Source organism: Schistocerca gregaria, chromosome 3 (genome assembly GCF_023897955.1).
Source record: "Schistocerca gregaria isolate iqSchGreg1 chromosome 3, iqSchGreg1.2, whole genome shotgun sequence".
Lineage (NCBI taxonomy): Eukaryota > Metazoa > Arthropoda > Insecta > Orthoptera > Acrididae > Schistocerca > Schistocerca gregaria.
The window spans coordinates 291031364-291057608 of record NC_064922.1 but is presented as its reverse complement, the minus strand read 5'-3'; the positions used below and the strand labels follow the sequence as shown (position 1 = coordinate 291057608).

General features: G+C 42.6%; 1 protein-coding gene across 2 annotated transcripts in view; it reads left to right on the top strand.

Annotated features, from left to right (window-relative positions):
* LOC126356033 (trypsin alpha-3-like) overlaps window positions 1-26245 on the top strand; it is a 307460-nt gene that overhangs the window by 126435 nt on the left and 154780 nt on the right. Inside the window, exon 5 of one of the 2 annotated variants that reach the window (XM_050006688.1) lies at window positions 7993-8121. The exons of the other annotated variant lie outside the window; for it this stretch is intronic. Within the exon in view, the coding sequence (XP_049862645.1) occupies window positions 7993-8121 (129 nt within the window). The remainder of the gene's footprint in view (window positions 1-7992; window positions 8122-26245) is intronic. 2 annotated transcript variants of the gene reach the window in all.

Genomic DNA, 26245 nt, shown 5'->3' with positions numbered 1-26245 from the left:
TTATACGATAGCAGAACCAACACTGGTTGCAGTTACTTCTGTAAAATATCTGGGAGTATGCGTACGGAACGATTTGAAGTGGAATGATGATATAAAATTAATTGTTGGTAAGACGGGTGCCAAGTTGAGATTCACTGGGAGAGTCCTTAGAAAATGTAGTCCATCAACAAAGGAGGTGGCTTACAAAACACTCGTTCGACCTATACTTGAGTATTGCTTATCAGTGTGGGATCCGTACCAGATCGGGTTGACAGAGAAGATAGAGAAGATCCAAAGAAGAGCGGCCGATTCGTCACAGGGTTATTTGGTAAGCGTGTTAGCGTTACGGAGATGTTAAGCAAACTCAAGTGGCAGACTCTGCAAGAGAGGCGCTCTGCATAGCGGTGTAGCTTGCTGTCCAGGTTTCGAGAGGGTGCGTTTCTGGATGAGGTATCGAAGATATTGGTTCTGTGGTGTCACCGCCAGACACCACACTTGCTAGGTGGTAGCCTTTAAATCGGCCGCGGTCCGGTAGTATACGTCGGACCCGCGTGTCGCCACTATCAGTGATTGCAGATCGTGCGCCGCCACACGGCAGGTCTAGAGAGACTTCTTGGCACTCGCCCCAGTTGTACAGCCGACTTTGCTAGCGATGGTTCACTGACTTCTACGCTCTCATTTGCCGAGACGATAGTTAGCATAGCCTTCAGCTACGTTATTTGATACGACCTAGCAAGGCGCCAGTATCCGTACTATTGATATTGTGAATAATGTACCATAAAGAGCGACGTTCTCCGTTAACGGATTAAAGTTAAGTATTCCACCAGCTACGTCCGTTTTTCTCACTTCTAATTCCCTTGTCATGTTCCAGACCTCAAGCCAGCCTGCGTGAGATAAAAGGCGTGCATTTCGGCCTCCTTTAAAAACCCTGTGTTGGCTCTCCTGTCAGCCACAACAGCTTCCCCCTAGTTATACCTCCAGAGGAGATCACGAATGTAAAATTAGAGAGATTCGAACGCTCACGAAGGCTTTCCGGTGGTCGTTCTTCCAGCGAACCATACGTGACTGGAACAGGAAAGGGAGGTAATGACAGTGGAACGTAAAGTGCCCTCCGCCGCACACCGTTGGGTGGCTTGCGGAGTATAAACGTAGATGTAGATCTTGAGAACATTCTGACGCAGGAAAGAAAAATCATTAGGAAAATCATTGGAGTAAAACTCACAGAAAATGGATATAGGCTTCACTCCAGGGACACTACAGAGGAGTTCTGCAACATGGCGGCGGACATTAGAAAGAGGCGACTAAAATTTTATGGACATATAAGCAGACTCCCACAGATCAGACTCACCAACAGAATCCTCGGGTACATCCAGAGACTCAGGACCACTACATCCTGGATGACACAAGTCAAAAACCGAGCGAGGTGGCGCAGTGGTTAGCACACTGGACTCGCATTCGGGAGGACGGCGGTTCAATCCCGTCTCCGGCCATCCTGATTTAGCTTTTCCGTGATTTCCCTAAATCGTTTCAGGCAAATGCCGGGATGGTTCCTTTGAAAAGGGCACGGCCGCTTTCTTTCCCAATCCTTCCCTAACCCGAGCTTGCGCTCCGTCTCTAATGACCTCGTTGTCGACGGGACGTTAAACACTAACCATCAACCAACCAACAAACAAGTCAAAATTGATCTAGAAAGAGCTCAGACAGATTCATCGGACGTCATGGACAAAGGCGTCTATAGGCACAAGGTGTAAGAGTGGGAAGTGATGTCAGAGAAAAGAGCACCTAAAGCCCAAAGGCCAAAGTGGACCGAAGAAGGGAAGAGAGCCTTTAGTGAGCGAATGAAGCAGTAGTGGAAGTACAGGAAGAACAAGTAGTCATGAATTTTTCGCGTGGTCTGATAAAAAGTCTGTAACGTGTGTAATAATAATAATAATTATAGCATAAAATAGTCAAAGTTCAACACTGTACAGCGCCTAACAATTGCAAAATGTTTAACTTCTAACAGTCCCCTCGATTCATGAATTATTTAAGTGTTAAGAAATGTTCAGTTACTGAAGCGGATATTTACCATCCATAATCAGTCACTTCACAGGTCCTAAAACCACACTACCAGCTCTCCTACATTTACCTTATCTATAAGATCAGTCCACATAGTGTGGATGTACAACACAAAATGCTGCTCAACTCAGAATTACCACAATTTACTGCTCGCTCACTGTTATATGACTTCATTTTGTCCACCAGAACTGACAAGGAAGACAAAATATAAAAAATGGACCAGCATTTAAAATATATATAAGCTACAATCATAACGCATTTGTCAAAATATAGAAAATTGACCATCATTTATAACATATAGAAGTTACAATCGTAACATACATGTCAAACGAAAGGTGTTTCTCTTCTGGCTTGCCCTCAGACCCTACACAGTATCCTAAGTGTAACAGTTTATGTAGAATTCAGTAAAATACGAAATTAGCACACATATGCCTACGATAAATGACGAAGAAATTTTTGTTATAACACGATAATAAATAAAGGTTGAGTGTTCAGCAGAAGCGTCTCTTTATGCTCTGTTCGTTAGTCGGATGAAATATTACATTCAAATTACCTTTACAGCAGATGATTTTGTTTCGTCACAGCTCTACCTGCAATTAAAAAAATTGTAGGGTCGGAATTTGTTTTATAACTGAAGAGTTACGCAATATATTTGACAAAATATCAGACATATATTACAAATACATCCTAGGTTGCAAGTTGAGAAACAGTTTGTTGTTCATCTCTTATTACGTGACAACCACGTAACCTCATGACGTAGACATCACGTATCACTCGCTCAGAAAAAAGAGACAAAACGAAGTTGCGCAGTTTTCTGCCCATTATAAACAACTGCAGTCATTCAAAGTCGCCTGGTACGAACAGAACCAAATTTGTCTCAAAACTGTATGAAACCATCACTTGCACCTTCTACGGGTGAGAACAATGCCAATATAATAACCGACATTTCACCAGGAGGGATAGTAAGCGATAGGTGTCTAGCTAATTTGACGATTAAATTTTTATACACGATATTTTGAGGGGTGACTGATGCCATTATCACGTTCTGTGAACGAAGATCCAATATTCTCTTGAAGCCTGTTATCCAGTCTGTCTGCTGTCATGGTCCTAGATGTCGTCATTAAGTGCTGCAAATGAACGTGTGGCGTGAGCCTGTAGTCTAAACTGTGTGACAACAGGTCTAGTCATTATCTCCATGCGTTACGAGGGAAGTTCTTTTGTGTTTCGCCTACATCGGAACCTGGTGTATGAGAGAGGAACCGGTTGGCTTCTTAGGTTCTATAGGTAAAGACCGAATACTGGGCGCCTCCCCATATTGCAGCCATACTCTTGTACCACTCATGTAGTCATCATGTGGTTCCAGGACTGAAGATCAAATTATTGTCTCTGTACTCTATGCAACTGTAAGGTGCTCTGAGTTGTGGTGGTGCTTGAGCTGCAACTAGACTGTGATGTTTAGATTAGTTGCAGCCCAGACAACGAGCAGATGTTAAACTATCGCTTATAGCACCTCAAAAAGGAGACAGTGTCAGTTGTTGAAATGGTGTGCACACAAACAGAATTAGTAGCCAGGCATAACATAGGACAGCATATCATTTAATAGGATGAATATTACATATAACCGTTTTTTTCTAAACGATATTTTCGCATATTTTGTTACTGTTATTCAGCTGCATCTACATGACTTTAAAAGATCAGTAATCATGACAGTTACACTAAACAAAGGAAAGTGGAAAGTTCTCGATCTGACACTGAGATTGTGTTAATATCAATCACCTTCAATTTTAAACTTTGTTTAGGTTGGGTAATGACGTAAGTCAAGTGGCATCATCTCGAATGAATTTTCAGTCTGCAGCAGAGTGTTCGCTCGTTTGAGGCTTGATAAAAATTGTGTGCCCGACGAGGTCTAGAATCCGGAACTTTTGCCTGTGCTGTCCAGGCAGGCATCACGCACGTACAGCTTTACTTAGGCCTTTACCACATCTCCTACCTTCCAAACTTCAAAAAAGTTCTCCTGTGTTAATCTAAGTAGCGTACCCCAAAATACTGTATCTTATGGACACATTAAGACAGATGTATAATCAAAGGTTCCCGGATATCGTTAATTTTATTCAGCATATATAAAAATGATCTATTCATTCCAAAAATAAATATTCCTCCAAATTAACATACATCTACCCTTCTGGCCATTTAAATTACTACACCAAGAAGAAATGCAGATGATAAACGGGTATTCATTGGGAAAATATTTTATACTATAACTGCAATGTGATTACATTTTCATGCAATTTGGGTGCATAGATCCTGAGAAATCAGTACCCAGAACAACCACCTCTGGCCGTAATAATGGCCTTGATACTCCTGGGCATTGAGTCAAACAGAGCTTAGATGGCGTGCACAGGTACAGCTGCCCACGCAGCTTCAACGCGATACCACAGCTCATCAAGAGTAGTGACTGGCGTATTGTGACAGGCCAGTTGCTCGGCCACCATTGACCAGAGGTTTTCAATTGGTGAGAGATCTGGAGAATGTGCTGGCCAGGGCAGCAGTCGAACATTTTCTGTATCCAGAAAGGCCCGTACAGGACCTGCAACATGAAGTCGTGCATTATCCTGCTGAAACGTAGGGTTTCACAGGGATCGAATGAAGGGTAGAGCCACGGGTCGTATCTCATCTGAAATGTGGCGTCCACTGTTCAAAGTGCCGTCAATGTGAACGACAGGTGACCGAGACGTGTAACCAATACCACCCCATACCATCACGTCGGGTGATACGCCAGTACGGCGATGACGAATACACGCTTCCAATGTGCGTTCACCGTGACGTCGCCAAACACCGATGCGACCATCATGATGCTGTAAACAGAATCTGGATTCATCCGAAAAAAAATGACGTTTTGCCATTCGTGCACCCAAGTTCGTCGTTGAGTAGACAATCGCCGGTGGTCCTGCCTGTGAGGCAACGTCAAGGGCAACCGCAGCCATGGTCTCCGAGATGATAGTTCATGCTGCTGCGAACGTCGTCGAACCGTTCGTGCAGATGGTTGTTATCTTGCGAATGTCCACATCTGTTGACCCAGGGATCGAGACGTGGCTGCACGATCCGTTACAGCCATGCGGATAATATGCCCGTCATCTTGAATGCTAGTCATACGAGGCTGTTGGGATCGAGCACGGCGTTCCGCGTTACCCTCCTGAACCCATCGATTCCATATTCTGCTAACAGTCATTGGATCTCGACCAACGCGAGCACCAATGTTGCGATACGATAAATCGCAGTTGCGGTAGGCTACAATCCGACCTGTATCTAAGTCGGAAATGTGATGGTACGCATTTCTCCTCCTTACACGAGGCATCACAACAACGTTTCACCTGGTAACGTCGGTCAACTGCTGTTTGTGTATGAGAAATCGGTTGGAAACTTTCCTCACGTCAGCACGTTGTAGGTGTCGCCACCGGCGCCAACCTTGTGCGAATGCTCTGAAAAGCTAATCACTTTGCATGTCACAGCATCTTCTTCCTGTCGGTTAAATTCGCGTCTGTAGCACGTCATCTTCGTGGTGTAGCAATTTTAATGGCTAGTATTGTATATGTTCTTCAGAACAGAAAATCATTACTCAGAAAATATCAAGGTAAGAAGTTTTTAATATCAGTGTAACAGTGCAGTTCACAGATACTGGCCAATATCTTTAACAGTGCTTACCTTTTAAAAACTCAGGAAGAAATCCACAATTTCTCAACAACATTAAAACAGTTTCCTCAAATGTAATTATAGTAGACACAAGTTTTAAAACAAGAAGCATTCACTGAGGTCACAAAAGTCATGGGATACGTGCTAATATCGTGCCAGACCTCGTTTTGCTGGCGTAGTACGGTAAATCGACGTGGCACGGACTCAACAAGTCGCTAAAGGCCCTCGCAAAAATATTGATCTATGCTGCCCCTATAGCAGTCCAAAATTGCGTAAGTATTGCCAGTGCAGGATTTTGTACACGAACTGACCTCTCGAATATGTCCCATAAACGCTCGATGGGATTCATATCGGGCGTTCTGGGTGGCCAGATCATTCGCTCGAACTGTCCAAAATGTTCTTCAAACCAGTCGCGTACAATTCTGGTCCGGTAACATAGCACAATGTTACATATAAAAATTCCAAAATTCCATCGTTGTTTGAGAACATGAACTCCAGCAATGGCTGAAAAAGGCCTACAGGTAGCCGAACATAACCATTTCATGCCAGTGATCGGTCCAGTCTAGTTGGACCAGTGGACCTATTCCATTCAATGTAAACGCAGCCCACGCTAGCTAGCCGCAGTGGCCGAGCGTTTCTAGGCGTTTCAGTCTGAAATTGCGCGACCGCTACGGTCACAAGTTCGAATCCTGCCTCGGGCATGGATGTGTGTGATGTCCTTAGGTTAGTTAGGGGACTGATGACCTCAGATGTTAAGTCCCATAATGCTCAGAGCCGTTTGAACCATTTTGAGCAGTCCACGCTATTATGGAGCCATCACCAGATTTGCACAGTGCCTTGCTGACAACTTGGGGTCGTGGCTTTGTGGGGTCTGTGCCACAAACGAACTCTACCATCAGCTCTTACCAACTGAAATCGGAACTGATCAGACCACTCCATAGCCTTCCTGTCGTGTAGACTCCAACCGATATGGACCCGAGCCCAGGAGAGGTGCAACAGCCGTTGTGCTGTTAGCAAACGCACACGCGTTGGTCGTCTGTTGCCACAGCCTATTAACGCCAAATTTCATTGCACTGTTCAAACGAATATGTTCGTCTTACGTCCCACATGATTACTGCAATCATTCACGCAGTGTTGCTTGTGTATTAGAACTGAGAACTCTACGCAAACACCGCTGCTCTCGTTCGCTAAGTAAATGACGTCGGCCATTGCGTTGTTAGTGATGAGAAGTAATGCCTGAAATTTGGTATTATTGGCTCACTCTTGACACTGTGGATCTCGAAATGAAATGCGTGTACGTTACCTGAAACATACATACATTAGACACAGGGTAACTGCGTTAGATGATTTACATCCAATAACTACCAGTAGTGCATACTGCGTGACAGTAACTTTTAAATCTAGTCCAGATACGTGACAAAATCTTTTAATGTGAGGCGCAATAGTTCAAACAAATCATAATAAAGTCTAGCAAGAAATTCAACACTTCTCATCTCACCTTAGAAATATCTGCAATTAAACCTCAGCCTTAACGCACGCCATTCGTTTACTTGATAAGCTTTAGGTCAGCCATGACAGTACAAATCAGTGATCACAATTTTACTTTTGTCACAAACAGGAAACAAGGAAATCTACATCTACATCCATACTCCGCAAGGCACCTGACGGTGTGTGGCGGAGGGTACTTTGAGTACCTCTATCGGTTCTCCCTTCTATTCTTGTCTCGTACTCTTCGTGGAAAGAACGATTGTCGGTATGCCTCTGTGTGGGCTCTAATATCTCTGATTTTATCCTCATGGTCTCTTCGCGAGATATATGTAGGAGGGAGCAAAATACTGTTTGACTCCTTGGTGAAGGTATGTTGTCGAAACTTCAACAAAAGCCCGTACCGTGCTACTGAGCGTCTCTCCTGCAGAGCCTTCCACTGGAGTTTATCTGTCATCTCCGTAACGATTTCATCCAACGGAGAGCAGCGATTTAGAGCAGCGCGCTTCGTTACAGGATCATTTAGTAATGAAATCGTAATGGCGCCTATGTAGCTCGATCGATATAGGATTTTCACAAAAAGGGAAAAGATTAGGTTTGGAGTCTCGATCCGGCACACAGTTATAATCTTCAAGAAAGCTTCAAACATCATATTGGTCTGTGGATCGCTTCTTGCACGACTTACGCTTGGAAAAGGTCGATGAACTGCACAGTCTTAATGTTTTGTCTTTGTGGTGTTCTACAGCGTGCAGCTATAAGCTTATTGTCTTATTTATGCAGAATGGGGCCACTCCAGAGCAGCTGAAGTACGTGACGGTGAACGTGACGAACAGAGGGATTTGTCGCACGAGCATCGTACTGGAAGGAATGCTGTGTGCTGGAGGGGAGAGACACAAAGACTCCTGCCAGGTGAGTCTACTGTTCTTTTACAGATAATAGTCCCTTCGATTCACACCCATTAATTCCTCATAGCAGTCAAGAAATATTTCCCACTTCCGTCACTGAATATTAGAGTAGATTATGGCTAATGTATTCCGCCTTCAGCGCACTTCCCGCAGAAATACGCAAAGATTATTTATTATTTAATAATTTGTTTGTATTTAAAATCTCTCTTTCACTTTACTACTATCAAAAGCTAGTATTGTTTTCTGTACATCGGTATCTAATGAAACTGCATCTACTACTACAGCTAACATATTACTGTTTACCATACCACAGTGCTTACTGCTGTTAATTAAGACTGCAACCACTAACAAAACTAACTGTATTTACCACTACTATTACACTATTACCTAGAATTACTATCCACTATATGTAACAGAAATTCATTTCAGACAGTTTTTGCTTATTATATTCTACTTGCCAGTCCGTAAGTGCGTCCTGCCACTCCGTAACACCGACGTTTTATGTGAGTCATAATTTTCAGACGTTAATAGATAATGTTTTACCTGAGTACAGTGTACATTTAGTAACTATTTACGAACTGTGTCTATGTGCGTAATGTAATCTGAGAATATGGTACTCTGACAGAAAAAAATCGAAACATCACGAAGGAGCTGATCGACATAAACGAAAGTTGAAATGTGTGTTTCTACATATGAAAGATGTCTACGCAAATTTCATGCCAATCGCATCAGAGTGGCGCGAGGGTGCAAATCAGGTTGGCTTTAAATCCACGCTGTAACGGCCACTAGTGTTAGTTACCTTTGAGATTGGACGTGGTTAGCTGATGTTAATCAAGAACGCCTTTAAGGGGACAAAGACGCCATTGTCAATACCTCACTGAGTTTGAACGAGGTCGTGTAATAGGGCGACGAAAAGCTGGATGTTGTTTCTGCAAATTGTACAAAGACTTGGCAAGAATGTGGCCACTGTATATGACTCCTGGTGGCGGTGGTCATGAGAATGCGCGGTCGCAAGAAGACAGGAAGCGTGGCATTATCGAGAGGGAGGAACATCTGCATCAGAAATTTGCGCCGCAGTTGCCTCCACAGTGACACAACGAACGGTTAGAGATCGATTACCAAGAGTCATGTACAGTGGACACATTCTTGCCAAGTCTTTCTGCAATTTGTAGAAACAATATCCTGCTTTTCGTAGCCCTATTACACGAACTCATTCAAACACAGTGGGGTATTGACAATGGCGTCTTTGTCCTCTTTAAGGCGTTCCTGATTAACATCAGCTAACCAGTCCAATGCCAAACCATTAGGTGGATCAAAACAAAATGTCCAGACACTCTGTGACGAAAATGGTACTGAAACAGAGGATGACAGACTAAAGGCCGAAATAGTAAATGACTTTTTCCAAAGATGTTTCACAGAGGAAGACTGCGAGGTAGTTCCTTCTCTAGATTGTCGCACAGACGACAAAATGGTGGATATCGAAATAGACGACAGAGGGATAGAGAAACAATTAAAATCGCTCAAAAGAGGAAAGGCCGCTGGACCTGATGGGATACCAGTTCGATTTTACACAGAGTACGCGAAGGAACTTGCCCCCATTCTTGCAGCGGTGTACCGTAGGTCTCTAGAAGAGCGTAGCGTTCCAAAGGATGGGAAAAGGGCGCAGATCATCCTCGTTGTCAAGAAGGGACGTCGAACAAATGTGCAGAACTAAATAGTACAAATGGCTCTGAGCACTATGGAACTTACCATCTGAAGTCATCAGTCCCCTAGAACTTAGAACTACTTAAACGTAACTAACGTAAGGACATCACACACATCAAAGCCCGAGGCAGGATTCGAACCTGCGACCGTAGCGGTCACTCGGTTCCAGACTGTAGTGCCTAGAACCGCACGGCCACAGAGGCTGGCGCAATGTGCAAAACTATAGACCTATATCTCTAACGTCGATCAGTTGTAGAATTTTGGAACGCGTATTATGTTCGAGTATAATGACTTTTCTGGGACTAGAAATCTACTTTGTAAGAATCAGCATGGGTTTCGAAAAAGGCGACCGTGTGAAACCCAGGTCGTGCTATTCGTCCACGAGACTCAGAGGGCCATAGACACAGGTTCCCAGGTAGATGCTGTGTTTCTTGACTTCCGAAAGGCGTTCGATACAGTTCCCCACAGTCGTTTAATGGACAAAGTAAGAACCTATGGACTATCAGACCAGTTGTGCGATTGGATTGAAGAGTTCCTAGATAACAGAACGCACCATGTCATTCTCAACGGAGAGAAGTCTTACGAAGTAAGAGTGATTTCAGGTGTGCCGCAGGGGAGTGTCATGGGACCGTTGCTGTTCACAATATACATAAATGACGGTGTGGATAACATCGGAAGTTCACTGAGGCTTTTTGCGGATGATGCTGTGGTATATCGAGAGATTGTAAGAATGGAAAATTGTACGGAAATGCAGGAGGATCAGCAACGAATTGACGCATGGTGCAGAGAATGGCAATTGAATCTCATTGTAGACGAGTGTAATGTGCTGCGAATACATAGAAAGAAAGATCCTTCATCATTTAGCTACATTACAGCAGGTCAGTAAAAGGAAGCAGTTAATTCTGTGAATTATCTGGGAGTAGGCACTAGGAGTGATTTAAAATGGAATGATCATATAAAGTTGATCGTCGGTAACACGGATGCCAGACTGAGATTCATTGGAAGAATCCTAAGGAAATGCAATCCGAAAACAAAGGAAGTAGGTTACAGTAAACTTGTTCGCCCACTGCTTGAATATTACTCACCAGTGCGGGATCCGTACCAGATAGGGTTGATAGAAGAGATAGAGAAGATTTAAGGGAGAGCAGCGCGCTTCCTTACAGGATCATTTAGTTTTCGCGAACGAGTTACTGAGATGACAGATAAACTCCAGTGGAAGACACTGCAGTAGAGACGCTCAGTAGTTCGGTAAGCGCTTTTGTTGAAGTTTCGACAACATACCTTCACCGAGGAGTCAAGCAGTATATTGCTCCCTCCTACGTATATCTCGCGAAGAAACCATGAGGTTAAAATCAAAGAGATTAGAGCCCACGCAGAGGCATACCGACAATCTTTCTTTCCACGAACAATACGAGACTGGAATAGAATGGAGAACCGATAGAGGTACTCAAAATACCCTCCGCCACACACCATCAGGTGGCTTGCGGAGTATGGATGTAGATGTACCTGAAGGAGAGATATGAGCCAGATGCAGCGTGTATTCTACTGACCCCAATCCACCGCCATTTCCGACTTGAGTGGTGTCACGCGAGATCTCACTAGAGGGCAGGGCGGAGGTCTGTTGTGTTTTCTGATGAAAACTGGTTCTGCCTCGGTGGCCATGTGTTGCTAAGAACGTGGCTAGATGAGAGCCTGCGCGATGTTGGGTTCGATTTTGTATGACAGCAGGAGATTCTCGTGGTTATCCCACGCACCCTGTCTGCAAATCTGTACGTCACTCACCTGTTGTGCTGCCATCAATGAACAGCAATCCAGGGAGTGCTTTTCAACAGGATAACGCAGGCCCAAATACTGCTGTTGTAACCGAACATGCTCTTCAGAGTGTCGGTATGTTGCTTTAGCCTCTTCGATCACCTGATATGTCTCCAATAGAGCACACCAGGGACATCATCGGGCGAAAACTTCAGCATCATGCATCGTCCAGACCCAGCATTTACCATCCCTGCATTGACCGACCAAGTGACAACCGGCATTGAATTCCATCCCATCAACTAACATCTGGCACCTACACGACACAGTGCATGCACGTTTGCATTCAACATACTGGCGTTACACTGGTTATTAATGAACCAGTATTTCACGTTTGCAATGGCTTAATTCGCGCTTACATTAACCTGTGATCTTGCAATGTTAATCATTTAAATATGTTATCTAGGCAAATACACTACTGAGAAGTCAGTACCCAGAACAACCTCCTCTGGCCGTAATAACGGCCTTGATCCGCCTGGGAATTGAGTCAAACAGAGCTTGGATGGCGTGTACAGGTACAGCTGCCCATGCAGTTTCAACACAATACCGCAGTTCATCAAGAGTAGTGACTGGCGTATTGTGACGAGCCAGTTGCTCGGCCACCATTGACCAGACGATTTCAGTTGGTGAGAGATCTGGAGAATGTGCTGGCCAGGGCAGCAGTCGAACATTTTCTGTATCCAGAAAGGCCCTACAGGACCTGCAACATGCGGTCGTGTATTATCCTGCTGAAATGTAGGATTTCGCAGGGATCGAATGAAGGGTAGAGCCACGAGTCGTAACATATCTGAAATGTAACGTCCACTTTTCAAAGTGCCGTCAATGCGAATAAGAAGTGACCGAGACGTGTAACCAATGGCACCCCATATCATCACGCTCGGTGATACGCCAGTATAGCGATGACGAATACACGCTTCCAATGTGCGTTCGCCGGCCTGTGTGGTCGAGCGGTTCTAGGCGCTACAGTTTGGGTCCGCGCGACCGCTACGGTCGCAGGTTCGAATCCTGCGTCGGACATGGATGTGTGTGATGTCCTTAGGTTAGTTAGGTTTAAGTAGTTCTACATTCTAGCGGACTGATGAGCTAAGAAGTTAAGTTCCATAGTGCTCAGAGCCATTTGAACCACTGAACGTGCGTTCACCGCGATGTCGCGAAACACGGATGCGACCATCATGATTTGTGTTAAGGAGTCAAAAGCACACCAATGGAAAAGGCGGAAGGCACGGCGAGACCGTGCCAACGGACGACGAAACCCTGGAGTGAAGTCAGGCATTCTGGTGAATCGATGCCGGTTGGAACACGAGGCTGAAACATGCAGTTACGATGAATCGTTGACGCGAAGACCGTTACTTCCACTGGTAAAGAAGTGGAATGCGGTAACAGTGCTCCATGGTTTTTGTTAATTACCAGAGCAGCTATTGAACGACGAGGCTAAAAGCACGTAATATTTGCCGACGTCGATGCAGAGTTTCGAATCATAGTCTCAAAGTAATTTATTTTTTCCCTTGTTTCAAAAATGTTTAAATGTCTGTGAAATCGTATGGGACTTAACTGCTAAGGTCATCAGTCCCTAAGCTTAGAGACTATTTAACCTTAAATTATCTTAAGGCCAAACACACACACCCATGCCCGAGGGAGGACTCGAACTTCCGCTTGGACCAGCCGCACAGTCGGTGATTGCAGCGCCTTAGACCGCTCGGCTAATCCCACGCGGCTTTTCCTTTGGTGTTTTAAGTGACATTGGTCAGTATTTTTTACGTGTTGCTTTAGATTTATATAGACTATCGTTGACCCCAAACATGCTACCTGTAATATGTTTCTGACCCGATTCCTAAACGTTACTATTATAATCTCTGTAACTATCTCAGCAAAGACAATCAGAGAGATAAATTCACTGGAAAACAGTTTAAGGATTGAGTCTAGGTAAGTTCTTGAGATCATAAGTTTCACAGTTTCGTAATACACTTCTGAGAAAAAAATTGGTACACCCTTCTAGTGCTCTCCACTTCACTTCAGATTTATTGTTGCAATGGTACATATGGAGTAGACGACATGATTACATTTACAGATTAGTAGCACAAGCGGTTCTGAGGTGAAGGTATCGACCCATGCTCAAATAGCATATTAATACGCCTCCATGAGCAGCTATCCAGGTGATGACTCTGGCATGCAGTCCATCGTACAGATGATGAACACATTTACGATTCGTTAGGCCACACCTGCTCGATCAGTTCACGCAGTTTTATAAGAATTGTTTGTTCACGAGTTGCATGAGTCACTTCTCATTCCATCATATCCCACACATTGACTGGAGACATGTCCAGAGATCATACTGCACATCTTTCAGAGCACGTTGAGTTTCACGGGCATTGTATGGCGAGCATTATTCTACTGGAACAGCACATCACCTTCCTTTTGCAAGACAGGCAAAAGAACGGGTCTAACAACATTCTGCATGATCCGAGCGCTGGTTAGCTTCCCCTCCAGAAACACTAAAGGTGAACGAGTATTGTAGCTCACCGCTACCCAGACCATAATGTCAGGTGGGAAGGGGGGCAGTGTGACTTGGACAAGTGCACTCTACGACACAGCGCTACCCGACCATCACTTGCGAGCAGGGAGAATCTGCTTTCAGCTCTGACGACCACGGCGCGCCATTCCAAGTGATCCTCTGACTGTACCAGGTGACCAGTTGAGCCATGCCCGTCGATCCAGTGGCGCGAGTGGAAGACGGGCTAGAGCTGTGTATGTCCATAGTCCCACTGCTAATAACCGGTTTTGACACTTCTGTGCTCGCATATCCTCTTGTCTGTACTTCGTAAGATCTGCCACTGCTGCCCTCAAATACCACAATACTGGCGAGCGTCTGTGTTGCGTGTACGTCCAGAACTCCACCTACGGTTGCGAGTTAGTGCACGTGAGCACTGAAATCAGCATCGTTGCACAACAGACGCAACACGTCCAATTTGTATGGTGATTCTCCGAAAGGACCATCCGTTTATTCGAAAGGCAACATTTTGAGCCCTTTCAAACTCGCTCATTTGGCTATAGGAAGCACGAGTGCATCTCCGTGGCATGGTTGCCTGCTTCCTTCACACGCTTGTACCACACTGAGACTTCTGGTTGTGAGCATTCCTTATTAAGGGGCAGACATAAATGGCACTCTGGTAGCTCAGCCACTACGCTATCTGTTGGTGGACGACGTTGATACCATTATCGGTAAATCTACTATCCTCCAGGTGGCATATACCATCATCTGAGCAAAGTCGACCTTATACTTCTTGGCGTGCTAAATTTTTTCCAGCAGCGTAAGCGCTCTGAGCCATAAAAACGACGCATCACGAAGGAATTATCTGAATGGGACGGAAATCGGTAGATGTGATTCAACCATAACTGCATAGGATGAGTATACGACACATTATAGGAAAATCTTAGAGTCCCACTGACAATGACATTATGTTCTTTATTAGAAACGCAGAATGAGACAATCTTGCAGTCTCACTGGCACAGTTATCGGAAATATATGGTATAATTGACCAGTGCAGGATAATCTTGCAGTCCCAATGGCACTGACATCAGAAATGTTTGATATAATTGACCAGTGGAGGACAATCTTGCAGTCCCACTGGCTCTGACATCAGAAAAATTTGGTAGTGGCACTAATGAGGAGGTAGTAGGCTCAGAATGTGCTAAAAATAGTCCATCCACACAGTAACAAGGACCTAGCCACTCATTACAAACATGTCTCAACGAGAACATCCAGAATATGTATAACCATAAGTGCACAACAGGCTTCTCACAAGGCAGCGTATAAGAGTCTACAGTCTCTGAGTAAATAAAATATGAGAGCTAATAGCTGATCCCAATCAAAATATTTCACTATCTGTGCATAGCGCAAATAAAGTACAACATTTCATATAAAACAAGAGGGTATGTCATGCAGTGAAATACAATGGTGAAAATAGCAAATATGGTACATCAAGAAGCAAAACGAGAAAGATATTGCCTTAAAGAGCTAAATATACCAGAATTCAGTACTTCTCAAGACTAACAAAATGGTTTATAACTAAGCAAACAATCAGTTTTTCAAAAGTATTTACAAAGTCCACAACCTGCAAAATTAATTGCTGTGTGACAAGAATCTTAAAGAGAAAAAAATATCGGAATACAGTACATCTTAACACTAAAGAAGTGGCATAAAACTAAGCATATAATCGGGGTAGCAATATCAGCAAGAAAAGAATATACATAAATTCCAATATGTCACAGTACTCACAAATGCCATGGGAGCATCACGTTTCATCCAGGGTAATGTGCAAACATAGTTGCAGAATGACCAAGATCATTGCATACAAAGTTATACTGGTTGCATGTGAAAAATAGTTATCAAGAGCAAAGTATGTCACATTCAGTAACATGAGTAACACAGTGCTATAAAATAGTTGTTGTATACATTCAGAGAAGTGTGCAAACATAGTTGCTTTATGACAAGACGCTTTCCACATGATTTTAAAACATCTCTATATCAACATAAAAATATTTATGCTAATATCTAGGCGAACTATCTCTGCATAGTAAACACACAAGGGAAAAATCGGAGCTCCACTAACTATGGGAACAAATATGACATGAAGAGTAAAAGGAAAGTTTGTATAGGGTACTAGTCCTAAAGTACCTGTGGAAAGAAATAGTCATTCATCGTGTATCAGTTAATGTGGCAACAAGAAAAGTTTGGCCGAAATAATGAGTAAACTTACATAAGAAGCAAATCAAAAATGTAAACCTGTGGGGAAGAAAACACGTACAGAATACCATTAACATCATACAGTTTGCTGACAGATGCAGTGCCTGCCATATTCTCAAACTGGGAAGACCTGTTAAAATGGATTAGTACAAACTTTGAAAATTCATCAGTTGCAAAACCACGATACATGGTTATCCAAGGTGTCAGCCACATTACTATTACCTGAACGCTTACCATTTACTTCCATATGTACCAAGCTGACTGTACTAAGCTGCTGAAGTATATAGATCTGTCACTCCTTAAAAAAAATATGTAAGACGGTGGCAACATTTACAAGCACAAAGTGGGTCTGTAACAGTTAAGTACATAGGATTACAATGTGTTAGAGGGAAAGAAAAGAAAAAAAAAACTTTCAAGACTAAGGTTCACCGTAAGCATCTAAGAAAACATGAGCCTTACTCTATAATACAACTGTAATAGGTAATAGCCAAACTGCAAAGCACTCTAGAATGTATCCCTAAATGTAAGACAAATAAAGCATAGTATGACCTACATACAGCATTCTTGAAAAGACAAAGCATGGGTATGGAAAATGATAAGACACAAATTAGGTGTAGTAATATCATTTGTGCGAGTATGTTGTCTGTAAAGCTGTGTATGTGTTTCTTAATAAATCAGTACACATGAGAAAATCATAGCTTCCACAAGAACAAATAGTCATGATAATGCTGTAAATTGTTACTAGGCAAGATAAAAATGTCACAGTATATAATAGTAATTAGACCGGAAATGTACATTGCTGTAGTCTGTTGTGTAGCTCTCACAGAGGAAAGAATAAAAATTACTCAATATATCCACAGTTGCATAAAAAACTCCAAAAACTTGACAACTGCATTTTGTACAAAAGAAACTTTAATTTAGTAACAAATAGCTGTAGAACAGTTACTATTGTCAACCTGCCACGACTGATCCAAACTCATCGTTTATACTTATAAATCAGAAACATGATCATGTGAAAAAAAATCGACTTCAACAAAAACGGGGTCCCTAAGCCCTAAACATTACCTCAATATTATTCATTGTCATCATTTCATGAGTAACTTCACATAATACGTCGTCATATATGTAAGCCACATAAATTATAATCATACATCTCATTACATGTCATCGCCAAATCACAAATATACAATAAACTTCGTAAAACAACTCATCTGAAATTACCAAAATAACATTGCCTGTTCTCTCGACATCAATTGTCTCCTACACGAAAAACACTACATAGCCATAAGTATAAAACATTCAATACTGCACGAAAAATACTTGCAATCATAATAGGTCCTGAAAAAAGGAAATTGTAGGTATGAGCCAATATTCCTTCTGACAGTAGACAAAAAATGTATGAAAGCAACAGGGTATGGATAGCATCAGATAAATGGTAAAAAATTCTCCTGAATAACAGCACTGTAAATCAAAATATAAGTGCAAAACCAACGTTGTGAGATTAAATGGACAACTAGACTGTAGTGATATCAGCCCAGTAGTAAACCATATCACAGAGTCGTCATCGTTGTGCTCATAGAGTGGGTCAGCTGAATGAAATTCTATGGTGTACCAGTCGATATTTCTGTTTGAAGAAAGGAAATGCAGGCGGTTAATGTCTTGTTCCTCTCTAGAGAGGCTCTAATCAAAATTTAAAGAAATCGTACTGTCGTCGTTTTGTAACGTAATGGAAGAATTGTTAAAATCCAGCAGTGCTTCATGTCTATTTAAGAAATCGTTGCCCAGAATGACTTCAGTTGTTAATAATGGCACGATAAGGAAGTTTGCGAAAAATGTGTGACGTTGCGTGGAAAACTGTGAGTGAGTTTGAGATTTGACTTCAACGCTTTTATCAGGTACAGCACCATCTATTTTGATTTTATTGTGAGGCAACATCGGACAAGAATCATCAGAAATGCAGCAGATGAATGCTGCGTCACTCATGACAGTAATGGGAGAACGAGAACCCAGAACTTCTTTTAGTACGTGTTTGCCAACTTGAATGGTATTAACAGGAAGATAAAAATGTTTCAGAGGATGTTCAGATTCACGTAACAGTAAATTCCTGATGTATTTTAAGCGGATCGTATGCTCTATAGTATGTGCAGAATGCGAAGTACAATTTGTTGGCGCGCCTTCGGCATCATGAGACCTGGTCTGCTAGTCACTGTTGCGTAGCGTCTGTACTGTTAAGTGCAATTGTGGCTGATCCCGGCGGAGGTTCGAGTCCTCCCTCGGGCGCGCGCGCGCGCGTGTGTGTGTGTGTGTGTGTGTGTGTGTGTGTGTGTTTGTCCTTAGGATAAATTAGGTTAAGTAGTGTGTAAGATTAGGGACTCATGACCTTAGCAGTTAAGTCTCATAAGATTTCACACACATTTGAACTTTTTTTTTCTGTTAGGTGCATTGGCAGATGCGACTTCATTGATGTACACTTACGGTCTGAATGGTTTTGATAATATTTCTGCGGGTGAAAATGTAAATCTGGTTCATTTAAGCATAAAGACTGCCTGTTATTAAAGTACCCTTTATTCCTGTAATTATGATTCATATTTCTATTTCCATGTTTATTCCCATTGTGACCTTGAAAATGCTGAGCATTGGCTTACGAGTTTCGCTGGTACGGCTGCTCTCTGTTGCAACGGAAATTGTTCCTGTACACAAAATTATTGCCAGAATTGTTTTGCGAAAATGATAGTTCCTGTGACAGCTGTTGCGGCAAAGGCTGGCATGTGTTGTCCTGCATTAGCATATGGCTGACTAGACTTTTGAAAATTGTGATTCTGCTGTCAGTAGCCATTAGGAAGACTTTGGTTCTGCTGAAAATGACGTTGCTCATTACCATTAAAATTCTGATTCTTGTTGCCAAAATTTTTGTTACGTCTTTCGTTCACAAAATAGTCATCCTTGTTACGGTTGAAAAACGTACCAAAATGACCACCGTTGTGTTTGTAGTGAAAATTACGAGTGTTTTTATAAAAGTTATTATTACTCTTTTGCTGAGAAAAGACATGAATTTCAAGTAATTGTAAAACGTCACGAAACGCATGTATGTTCGATGTTTTTTGACTTGCTCTTAACGCACTTTTCAGATTTCCTGGAAGTTTAGAAATGCAGACGCGAATTAAACGTAACGGGGTGGATGGCTCAGTTAAATGCTGGTTTTATTGTACCATGTATTCAAAGTATTGAGTTAACGTCTTAAAATTGGAGTTGTTGAAATTTGTTAAATTAACCAATCTGTCTTTTGCTGCACGCTGTGTCGTCTCAGATCAGTATGCTGCGAGGAAAATGCTTTGGAATTCCTCAACAGCAAAATACTGGCGTGCAACGGGTCGCATTCTCGTCGACGGTTCCCCCTCCAAAAATCTGCAAATAAATTCTAATTTATGCGACGCAGGCCAGTTTGGCGGCAAAGAAAAGGTGAATTGCTGAATCTGGCCCAAGGAATGTAGACAATTAGAAGCATTACGAAACACTTTGTATTTCCTGACAGATAAAAAATGCTTGCAGTAGAATCCATCGGTTCTAAAATTATCAAAAGAATGCTATCAGTCGAAAAAGGTGCGAGAGTTATCATGTAAAAAGTCTATTTCTCTGGCCGGTTTAGTCAGCTGAGGTTGCGGAGAATGTTCTATATTCTGATCGGTACAATGCGTGGCAAAATTATGTGAGTAGTCCTTGGAATCGTTCTAATAGAAAGGCGAGCATTAATTTTATGAAGTTCCTATTTGATTTGGCAATTAATTTGCGTTGTCCCTCTCGAAAGTTTTCAAGTGAGTGATATTCTTCAGGGTCAGTGAAGTGTACTAGCTGTCTGTCTTCAGACTGATTGTCGTGGTTTAATTTTAATTGCACTACTGTGTCGGCGAGCTCATCATATTGCGCTTTGAGACTGTCGTATTGCTCGTGGATTTTTAGTAGTATCAGCTTTAAGGGCCTGTAACTGTACAGCATAACTACGCGTTTTCTTTGGCACAGTAGCAACAATTTCACAGAGTACTGACTTTCTAATTTTAGCAATAAGTAGGGTTTTGTTTTGTCGTTGAGTTTCAGAAATGGTATTAAGTAGTTCATCAACGGATACTTCTCTGTCTGAAACACACTGCTTAAGGTTGTGATGAACTGTAGTTAGTTCGCTTAAAAGAAATGAAACATTGTTTATACGGTCTGTTACATTTTAGTGGCTGTCTTTTAATTCGTCACAGAGCGCTTTCTGATTGTCACGGAGTGCGTTAGAGATTTTTTATGTTCTTTGAATTTGTGATTAAGCGGTTCCAAATGAATAGCCAGTGCATCAAAACGTTCTGCAAGAGATTCATAATTTTTAGAACATTTGTCATTAAGTTTTTGAAAATGCTTTGTAAGGGATTCGTTACTGTTTTTAAGTTCGTCAAAACAAGTGGAGTGTTCATCAAAATGTTTCGTAATTGTATTGTTTTTTTTTTTTTCTTTAAGTTCCTTAGCAAAGCGAGTGGATTGTTCCACAAAACGCTTATGTCTCAATAGCTTCCAGAAGGCGTTGAAACCCGGCTGAGGAAAAAAAAGTGAATTGTTGGTTTTTCTAATAATTTCCGGGTATGCAGCCGGATCCCGTCGACATTCTGCCACGATATTTCGGCCCAGAGACGTCCGGCCATCATCAGGTGAGTACACAACTACTGAAGAGCCCAGGTGCAGTCGCGGTATTTATACCGCGGTATAAATACCGCGACTGCACCTGGGCTCTTCAGTAGTTGTGTACTCACCTGATGATGGCCGGACGTCTCTGGGCCGAAATATCGTGGCAGAATGTCGACGGGATCCGGCTGCATACCCGGAAATTATTAGAAGAACAAATACGCCGGGAAAATTTCAGAAGTCACAACGAATTGTTGGTTGTCAGAGAACGCTGTTACGTAACAGAATTGTCGGAAAAGTCGAGGCTGGGTGTCGGATTTTGTCAGAGGGAGTGAATCTTCCATATTTATTTGTGTGCAATTACTATACTCAGATAATAAAATATGAATATTACCACAAACATTATTATTAGAATGCGGAGTCACGCCAGGATCAAGAGTGTCTACAACGTTCGTGCATTGACTATCTGGGTGCAAAGATACAGCGTCTTGCATTACTACCTCAGAAATACGGCTAGTATTAACTAGCGACAGAATGACCAGCAAAGGTATTGCTGCTGTCGGTTGCATTTTGCAAATCAGATTTCTGCGAATTCGTAGTAGTGCGCGCTTTACTCACAAACATACTGTACTACGTGGCATGGTAATATAAGGCAAAGTCGAGAACAATAGATGCCAAATGTGACGAAAGTTGTACAACGTTAGTAGACGAATTCGAGTTGCGCCATAATTATAAGAGTAAGTAATACAGAGAAGTACACAATTTCTGTCTGTTTCTCAAAGTATTCCTACGTAGCCTGTACAGTACAAGGATATCGCTAAGTCAAAGATGTCTTTAGATAACAAAAGTACTCTGCTGTGCGGAAGTAATAGCGAATAGAATTTTGAACAGTATGAACTGTCTGAATAACGAATTTTGACATAAAACCTACGATAATCAGTTTTGCAAAAGTGATCACAGATCCCAGAAAAATCTAACTGTCTCTAAATGACATAAGTTACACCTGATTGAATAAAAAAAATCAAAACATTCAGTCCTTATCTCCATTCTGTGCAAATCTGGATAACGCGTTACAGTACTGCTCTGTCTTGCACGCTGCTATACTAAAGCTGCAAATTACTCTATCTGCACCGAGACACTCGTGAGGTGCAATGATTTCTCTGTTAGTTGCAAATCGAAGTATTTTCCGAACGCACTAAGTTCCTTTTCTACTTTTGAAAAAACCACGATCGGTTAAAAATTTTAAGATTAAGGTAGGTGTAAAATGGCGCTGCAATAATAAGAGTGACTTAAAAAAATTACCTTATAATTCCTCTTCACGTAAATAAAAGATTCCATTACACTTCCTCCTTCTCAGATCAGTTACTATTACACATTCGTCTTGATGAAGAAAATCGATAAATTGAGACTTTGGATTTGGAACATAACATTACAACTGCTTCCTCACTTTAACACAGCAAACCACTACCTGCTACTGCGCCTACGCCCACACCAAAGATGATAAGCTACAACATCGCTGCTTGCTCACATGTAACAGCTCGAGAGAAAAGATATGACGTTATTGTACAATCGATTAATACTCAAATGACACCTATCGACATGTAAGATAAATAAATGATTATTATTTCAGTAAAAAAGTGGGATGTTTTGTTGAAGGGAAAGAGCATTTAAATCGAGCAACTCGGCAAAACTTTGGTCCACCTTCGGCCCTTATGCAAGCCGTTATTGGGCTTGGCATTGATTTATACTTTGCATGCCATATTGAGGGATATCGAGACAAATTCTGTCCAACTGGCGTGTTATATTGTCCAGATCCCGAGATGGTAGTGAGTCCTAGCAGCTCCAAGCGTTCTCCGCTGGGGAGGGATCTGGCAACGTTGCTGGCAAAAGTATGGTTTGGCAATCACGAAGGCAAGTAGTGGAAGCTCTCGCAGTGTGTGGGCGAGCATTATCGTGCTGAAATATTAGCCCAGGATGGCTTGCCATGAAGAGCAGCATAACGGGGCGTATAACATCGTAGATGTACCGCTGTGCTGTAAGTGTGCCGCGGATGACAACCAATGGTGTCCTTCTAGGAAATGAAATGGCATCCCAAACCATGACTCCTGGCAGTCGGGTAGTACGACGGTAGTATGATAGTCGGGTAATATCTCAGTGCTGTCCAGGGCGTCACCAGACACGTCTTCACTGTTCATTGCGGCTCAGTTCGAAGTGGGACTCATCACTGAAAACAATTCTACTCCAGTCAGTGAGATTCCAGGCCACAGGGTGAGTCACCTAACATTACCGCTGGATATATTTCGTAAACCACATCAAATACTGACGAACCGATTCCACAGACCAAACGTGAGGACAGGGGCTAGTGTAATTGGTTAATACAAACCATAAAAAATGCACGGAAGTATGTTTATTTAACACAAACCTACGTTTTTTTTTAATGCAACCTAGTTAGTTTTGTTAGCACATCTGAACATATAAACAAATACGTAATCAGTTCCGTTTGTTGCATTGCAAAATGTTAATTACATCCAGAGATATTGTAACCTAAAGTTGACGCTTGAGTACCACTCCTCCGCTGTTTGATCGTGTGTATCGGAGAGCACCGAATTACGTAGGGATCCAAAGGGAACGGTGATTGACCGTAGGTACAGAAGAGACTGGAACAGCACATTACGTCCACATACTAACAACTTTTTATTGGTCTTTTTTACTGGCGCACATGTACATTACCATGAGGGGTGAGGTACACGTACACACGTGGTTTCCGTTTTCAATTACGGAGTGGAATAGAGTGTGTCCCGACATGTCAGGCCAATAGATGTTCAATGTGATGGCCATCATTTGCTGCACACAACTGCAATCTCTGGCGTAATGAATGTCGTACACGCCTCAGTACATCTGGTGTAATGTCGCCGCAGGCTGCCACAATACTTTGTTTCATATCCTCTGGGGTTGTAGGCACATCACGGTACACATTCTCCTTTAACATACCTCACAGAAAGAAGTCCAGAGGTGTAAGATCAGGAGAACGGGCTGGCCAATTTATGGGTCCACATACGTCGACACGTTTCCGGTGGGACATTTTCGAGCAACGTTGGCAGATCATTCTGTAGAAACGCGATGTATTTTGCAGCTGTTTTGGCCCCTGCAATTAAATGAGGACCAATGAGGTGGTCGCAATGATTCCGCACCATACATTTACAGTCCACGGTCGGTGTCGCTCTACCTGTCGGAGCCAGCGAGGATTGTCCACCGACCAATAATGCATGTTCTGTAGATTCACTGCCCCGTTGTTTGAGAAACCCGTTTCATCGGTAAACAGGTAGAACTGCAACGCATTCTCTGTTAATGCCCATTGACAGAATTGCACTCGACGATTAAAGTCATCACCACGTAATTGCTGATGTAGCGACATATGAAACGGGTGAAAGCGGTGACGATGCAGTATCCGCATGACACTACTTTGACTCAGTCCACCGGCTTTCGCAATGTTCCATGTACAGATGTGTGGGTTCGTGGCAACAGCAGCTAACACACCAACTGCACCCGCTTCTCCTGTGACGTTCCTGTTACGGGCCCGTTTGCGTGCTACGACCATACCTGTTGCACACAGTTGGCGGTAGATGTTTTGCAATGTGCGGCACGTTGGATGCTCTCTGTCCGGGTACCGTTCTGCATACATCCTGCAGGCTTCAGCTGCATTTCGTCCACACTCGCCATAAATGAGTATCATCTCCGCCTTTTCAGAGTTCGAATACACCATGGTCACAGTTCCTACAACACTACACTATCACAGACGTCTGGTAACACGGTGTACTAGAATTGGTCTGCGTGCGGAGACGACGGAGACGAATGCAGAATAACAATAGCATCAAGCACTACATGCAGACACTGCGACCGCTAGACCAAACCACAACAGTGCACTACAGCCACACTCGTAAACACGGTCGTCATCGTAAACATGTCTCTGCAGATGCTGCTCGCCGACCGTGGCCCGTGTTTGTTACAACACGCAACTGAACGTCGGAGGTTTCAAGCGTCAACTTTAGGTTACAATATCTCCGGATGTAATTAACATTTTACAATGCAACAAACTGCACTGATTACGTATTTGTTTATATGTTCAGCTGTGCTAACAAAACTAACGTGGTTCCATTTAAAAAAACGTAGGTTTGTGTTAAAAAACATACTTCCGTGCATTTTTGCATGGTTTGTATTAACCAATTACCCCAGCCCCTTTCCTCACGTTCGTTATATGGAATCGATTCGTCAGTATTTGATGTGGTTTACGAAATATATCCAGCGGTAAAGTTAGGTGAATCACCCTGTATACGGCCTGACGACCAGGAGTTTGAAGTGCCATGTCTTTCCATAGCAGGTCCTTTGGTTGCCACCCGCGGCAACGCTACAGCATGGCGATGCGTTGGACGATATTCTATGCCCCGTTTTGTAGCCTTTCATAGCAAGCCATCCTCGGCGAAAGTTTGTTTTGCTTGTCTTCGTGTTTGCCAAGCACTACCTTAGCTAGCAAGGACGCCCAGTGTCTATCTAATCGAGAACATTTGGAGCATTATGGGCAGGGGCCTCCAGACATCTCGGGATCTTGATGCTCTAACACGAAAACTGGACAGAATTTGGCACTATATTCCCCAGGAGGACATGCAATAACTCTGTCAACCAATGCCAGGCCGTACAACTGCTTACATAAGTCCCAGAGGTGGACCAACGAGGTACTGACTTGCCCATTTATGAAGCTCTTTCTCTCGAATTAATCATCTAATTTTTCTGAAATTGTAATAATTTGTTTGTCTGTACATGTGCATAACATCAACCGATTTGCCTCCCATTTGGATAATTCCTTCGTGGTGCGTAGGGTCACTTTTGAACTTCATGAAAAGATAACAATTAAACTATAAGTAGCTTCATTCTGACAGTAATACTCGCACTTCAGAAACATTTATGTGAAACGATTAAACGATGTTAGTACTGCATTGTTTGCAAAGAGTGGAAACTATGTTCAGTTGTTATGTTAATTTTGTGGATATGGGAAGTCTTTCTAAAGAAAGTAGGGTTGCAGATTAACTTCATCAGTTAGTTTAGATGTTGTTTTCTTTAAAACCTTTTGAAATGTTATTGAACCTAATCAGTATTAGAGGTAAAATTTAATTCGGTAGTTTTCCTCATGAAATTTTGAAACCTTCCCGTCTCCTCTATA